At 48.2% G+C, this 6000-nt stretch overlaps 1 protein-coding gene and 1 non-coding gene across 5 annotated transcripts in view; both read left to right on the top strand.

Annotated features, from left to right (window-relative positions):
- Positions 1–657: 657 nt before the first annotated feature.
- On the top strand, positions 658–764 carry LOC150064300 (U6 spliceosomal RNA). Its single transcript, XR_016535310.1, has one exon. It is a non-coding gene; the product is annotated as a U6 spliceosomal RNA (small nuclear RNA).
- A 2217-nt stretch (positions 765–2981) lies between these two features.
- Jmy (junction mediating and regulatory protein, p53 cofactor) overlaps positions 2982–6000 on the top strand; it is a 63795-nt gene continuing 60776 nt past the window's right edge. For all 4 annotated transcript variants that reach the window (XM_090331728.1, XM_090331730.1, XM_090331729.1 and 1 more), the window contains exon 1: positions 2982–4235. In XM_090331728.1, the coding sequence (XP_090187854.1) occupies positions 3201–4235 (1035 nt within the window). In that variant the 5' untranslated portion in view covers positions 2982–3200. The remainder of the gene's footprint in view (positions 4236–6000) is intronic.

The following is a 6000-nucleotide window of genomic DNA, read 5'->3' as shown; positions in this document are numbered from 1 at the left end:
GCACTATCCTTGGGCACAAATGAAAGAAAAGTAGAAAAATAAATTAGATGATAAAATCTACTTGGCAACATTATTTCATTTATTTTTTGGTGCTGATCCTTGGATTTGAACTCAGGGCCTGGGCACTGTTCTTTAGCTTTTCTTTTCTTCCCCCCCCCCTAGTCCTGGTTTGAACTCAGAGCCTGAGCACTATTCTTGACATTCTCAAGGCTAGAGCTCTACCACTTCAGCCACAACACCACCTCCAGCTTTTCTATGTATGTGGTACCAAGGAATCGAACCAAGGTCTTTCTGCATGCTAGGCAAGCACTCTACCAATAGGCCAAACTCCCAGCCTCTATAGTTTTTTCACTAAAGGCTAGTGCTCTACCACTTTGAGCCATAGCTCTTTGGTGGTAAATTGAAGATACAGGTCTCATGAACTTTCCTGCCCAGGCTGGTTTCCAATATAATCTTCAGATCTCATCCTCTCTAGCAGCTAGGATTATAGGATGAACCATGTTAAGAACATGTGTCATCAGTTGGGATGTGGTGGTATGGTGCCTCATGCCTGTAATCCTAGCTACTCAGGAGGCTGAGATCTGAGGATCAAGGTTCAAAGCCAACCCAGGCAATACAAAACCGAGAGACTCTTTTTTAAAAAAATTATTATTTATAGTGCTCGCTTCAGCAGCACATATACTAAAATTGGAATGATACAGAGAAGATTAGCATGGCCCCTGCACAAGGATGACATGCAAATTCGTGAAACGGTCCATATTTTTTAAAAAATTATTTATAAAGTTTTTTAAAATTGTAATTAATAGAAGAGTTACAGTTATTCGCCAAATAAAAGGTGCATTACTTCACATACACTGATACCCCTTCTCATGTTTTTGTCCCTATTTCCCTCCCCCAACCCCTTCCCCTCATCTTGTTTTCCTTCCTTCCCTTTTCGTTTTCAAATAAACAAATAAACCTATATATAATATACCACATAACAAGGTAAGATACTGTAACAATATAAGACTAACCAAGGGGCAACAAGAGATGAGAAATAACATAGTACATTAAGAACAATCACACATTATATAGCTCTTGTTTCCATATCCTGGAGGTCCATTCATAGCCTCATCCTATATGGCCTTTTATATCTATCTAGATTTTGAGCTATTGTAACCCTCTGCTGGGAGAGTCCAAGGTTTGTACTAATTATTACAAATGAGGGAAACCATTGAGGCTATGTTCCTTTAGGTCTGGCTTACTTCACTTAATATGATTTTTTTTCCAAGTCTTCCCATTTCCTTACTAATGGGGCCATGTTGTTCTTTCTGATGGCAGCATAGAATTCTGTTGTGTATAAATACCACATCTTGTTGATCCAATCATCTACTGAGGGGCATCTGGGTTGGTTCCATATCTTTGCTATGGTAAATAGTGCTGCAATGAACATCACTGTGCTAGTGGATTTAGTATGTCCTTGTTTCTGGGCATTGGGTAGATGCCAAGTAATGAGATTGCTGGGTCATTAGGGGAGCTCTATTTTTTTTTTTCTTTTTTTTTCTTTTTTTTTTTTTGCCAGTTCTGCGCTTGAGCTCAGGGCCTGAGCACTGTCCTTGGACTTTCTCAAGGCTAGAATTCTACCACTTCAGGCTAGAATTCTACCACTTGAGCCACATCACCACTTCTGGCTTTTTTCTATGTTTGTGGTACCGAGAAATCAAACGTGGGTCTTTGTGAATGCTAGGCAAGCACTCTATAACTAGGCCAAATTCCCGGCGGGAGCTCTAGATTTTGAGGAACCGCCATACTGCTTTCCATAGTGGTTGAACGAGTTTACACTCCCACCAACAGTGTAGTTGATCCCTCCTGGCCAAATCCCCTCCAGCATCTGTTGTTATTAGATTTCTTGATAAGACAAAAAGAAAACAAAATCAGTTCATTTTACTGGATTGTTGTTGTTTTAAATTTTCTTATGGTAAATTTTGTTTTAATTGTAACCCGTGGGGTGAGGAGTTGGGCCTAGTGGTAGAGTGCTTGTCTAGCGTGCATCAAGACCCGGGTTGGATTCCTTAGTACCACATACATAGAAAAAACTGGGAGTGGTGATGTGGCTCAAGTGGCAGAACGCTATCCTTGAGGAAAAAGCCCAAGAACAGTGCTCAGCCCCTAAGTACAAGCAAACAACAAAACAAAAATTCTAACCCCTTTCTAATAGCAACAACAACAAAAAGCTGAACAAAAAGTGTCTTAAGGATATTAGGGGAGACCTACAGTTTGGAAGGTTCTAACATTTGGGGTTCCCAGGCTGTTTCATGTTACTTGTCACTGAACACAGTTCTCTGATCCCCTCAAGCAAATTCACAGGAGGGTACCTTTGAACGCCTGGAGCTCTACCTTTGTTCCGTTTCCCCCAGGGTTCCAGGCCACCTGTGCAGCAGGACACACCGACCCCTCTCCCTAGGCTGGGGTACTGGCACCAGGCCGGAGCCAGAATCCAGGATCCAAATAGGGGAAGCCCGAGGCTGGGCACCAAGCCGAATCCGGAGCGCCGCCGCTGGACGGCGGGTCTGGGCGACGCCGATGGGCGGGGCGAGGAGGCGCGCGGGCGCCGGAGGGAAGCGCGCCGCCGCCGCCGCCGCCGCGTCACCAGCGTGCGGCACGTGCCCGTGTTTACGTCCCTCGTGGAGCCGCCGACGTCAGCAACCAAATGGCAACATTGTGGCGATGATGCTGAGCGGCAGAGTTTAGGAGACGGCGTCCCTCCGTCACGCCGGCTCCGCGCGGTGGTTAGGGGGAAGAGCAGGGGCGGGGACCCTGGTAGGCCCGGCAAGGTCGGGAAGGCATCCACGGCCGTCCCGGCCCTGCGGCCCCAGCGCCTCACTCCCGGTGCCCCGCAGACGCAGCCCCGCGGCCTCGCGCGGCGGCGGCCGGGCGGCCCTCGGTGAGGCGCAGGCTGCGGCAGCGCGGGGCTTGTAAACAGATCCGACCGCACGTGACCATGTGAACTACCTGCCCGGGCGACGTGTATTGTCCTCCCCGGGAGCCGCGCCACAAAGGAGCCAGGCGGTGGAGCGCGGGGGCAGAGCGAGCGAGCGAGCGGGGAGAGCCGGCCGGCGCGCTAAGATGGCTGAAGGCGCCCGGCGAGGGTGAGCGGGGGGCGCGGCGCAGGCAGCCGTCCAGACCTGGTCTCGGGCCCGCGGCCCGGCGCGGGAGCCACCATGTCCTTCGCGCTGGAAGAGACGCTGGAGTCGGACTGGGTGGCTGTTCGGCCCCATGTGTTCGACGAACGCGAGAAGCACAAGTTCGTCTTCATTGTGGCCTGGAACGAGATCGAAGGCAAGTTTGCCATAACCTGCCACAACCGGACGGCCCAGCGGCAGAGGAGCGGTTCCCGGGAGCAGGCGGGGGCGCGCGGAAGCGCCGAGGTCGGCGCTCCGGCCTCTGAGGGGACGCGCGGGCCCAGCAGCCCGGCAGGCAAGTGCCGGCCTGAAGCCAGTGCCTCTGCGACACCGGTCCGGAGTCCCAGGCCCCGGAGGAGCCCGATTTGGGCGGACGGCGGCTCTCCGCGGAGCGCGCGCAGCCTTGGAGGGGACCCACTGCTGCGGACTCCCGCCGGCAGAGGGGCAGAGAGCCCACTCCGGAGCCCCGCGCGGGCCAAGCCCAGCCCGGTCCGGAAAGGACCTGAACCCAGAGATGCGACGAGGCCTGCCACTGCGGCACTCCTGCCGGCGCCCAAGGAGGCCCCGGCGTCGTCGGTGCGGGTGGTGAGCGCTTCCGGGGCAGTCTCCGAGGAGATCGAGGTGCTGGAAATGGTGCGGGAGGACGAGACGCCCCCAGTACGCACAGACGCGGAGCTGCCGTCGCCCGCCGCCGCCGACCCAGAGCCTCCGGCCGAGGAGTGCAGCTGGGCCGGGCTCTTCTCCTTCCAGGATCTGCGCGCTGTGCACCAGCAGCTCTGCTCCGTGAATTCGCAGCTGGAGCCTTGTTTGCCGGTGTTCCCCGAAGAGCCTTCCGGTATGTGGACAGTGCTGTTTGGGGGCGCCCCCGAGATGTCCGAGCAGGAGATCGACGCTCTGTGTTACCAGCTCCAGGTCTACCTTGGACACGGCCTGGACACTTGTGGCTGGAAGATCCTTTCCCAGGTGCTCTTCACGGAGACCGATGATCCTGAGGAGTACTACGAAAGCCTCAGCGAGCTGCGGCAAAAGGGCTATGAAGAAGTGCTTCAGCGGGCCCGGAAACGCATTCAGGAGGTAAGGCTGCTGCCGTCGTTAGGGCTCATGCTGTCTGAGTGGAAGCCTCACTCGGGGGAATGCGTCTGTGGGGTGTGTTCTTCACTCAGGAAAAAGTAGAGCCTACAGGTTCCTGTTCCCCCTTCATTCCTGTCATTGGCAATGTGAAGGGCCTTTGGTAAGTCTTCAGATTGCTCCTACTTTTCAGAGGTCCTATGCTATTAGGTATATCCAGTTTACTACTCAGCCCTAGTGATAAGACTCAACTCCTGAAAAAAAAAAAGACGAAGAAAAAGAAAAAAGAAATCTCATGAAGTAAATGAGCTTTACTCTGCCCCAAAAGTTGTTGTTGTTGTTGTTTTCCCCAGCAATAACTGCTCAGATAACCAACATTTGCCTGATATTACATTTATATCCTCAAAGTAGTTTGTCTTAATGGAACAGGGTCGATCTGCTTTTATTCTCCTTATGCTGTCTGAGAATGTGGTCAGATTTAAAACATTTATTTCCTCTTCAGGGCTGGGAATGAAACAGTACAATTCTTAGCCTTGGACACATTTTTAAATGTTACTTGTCTAAGTGAAAAATAACCAACAGACCATTGGAAGTAAGCAGTATTTTTAGGTTATCTCAAGCCTTTACAGATGGCTCAGGTGTCAGTCCTGTTTTAGGGAAAAGGAAGTTTCTATGTAAGTGCATAATGCATCTGTACTTTGAAGAAAAGAGTGGAAGAGGTTTTTTTTCCCCCTTCAACTTATTTTAAATCTTAAAACACAGGAAATAATGGGGAATGCCTGAATAGCTATACTTACCAAACTCTACAATATGTGGGTGTGTGTGTATGCAGGTATGAAGTCATTCTTATAGTTTCTACTGAAGGAACTTTACAAAGAAAATACTTAAAGCTCATTTCTTCTAATGAACAGTACAGGTGGTTTCTCAAGCGATTTACTGCTTTTAGAATTAGTACAAATATTGGATTTGGGAAGGAAAGTGCTGTGTATGGTGTTTTTAGACATTAGACAAAGTTTCAGTCCTATGTTTTTTCCATAAATGACTAGATGTTTTCTGCCATTACTTTCACACTTTTTGTATTTACATTTTTCACTTAAGTGCTACCCACAGTAACATGATCCTAGAGTTCCAGGTATCTGTTCTTATTCCCATCTCAATTCTGTGGTTTTTCTACCTTAAAGTCTTTGTGGAAGTTACCGATAGTGTATTCTTTGTATTGCTAATATTGACCTGTATGCTTCTTTTAAACTTTAGAATCAAGTTAATGCTTCTCTTAGTCTGTTACATATATATGTAGCTTTTTTTTCCATACTAGAATTTTTTCATCCCCCAATGAGTAGACTTGGCTGTTTTCAATTTTAATGATACTCAAAAAAAGGTGTCTGTCCCTGAGTTTACAATTCAAATGGTTGAAAATGAGCTGCTGAAAAAATGATCTTCTAGTTACATTTTAAAAAAGAACAGCCTTCTCGATTAAAATTCTATTGACCATATGTTTTATTCTCCTTAACAGGAAAAATAGAAACTTTCAGATCATTTAATAGCTTGCAAAACAACTTAGAATGCTTAATACAAATTAAAGTGTGAATACGTAAAATTTTGGTTCTTATTTGTAATTGACAGAACAGAGCAGAATTTGAAAACTGGCTCTCAAGGACAGTAAATAAATTTGTAACACCTACTCCTTTGTACAAGAGGATTATGTTGAGAAATTGAGACTGGAGAAAATGTGATGTGATTAGTGATTTCTGATCAGCAACCTGACAGTGAA

The sequence above is a fragment of the Megascapheus bottae genome, chromosome 4 (genome assembly GCF_031878675.1).
Source record: "Megascapheus bottae isolate mThoBot1 chromosome 4, mThoBot2.hap1, whole genome shotgun sequence".
NCBI classification, from domain to species: domain Eukaryota; kingdom Metazoa; phylum Chordata; class Mammalia; order Rodentia; family Geomyidae; genus Megascapheus; species Megascapheus bottae.
Note: the sequence above shows the minus strand (reverse complement) of the source record. Positions and strands in the feature narration are given on the sequence as shown.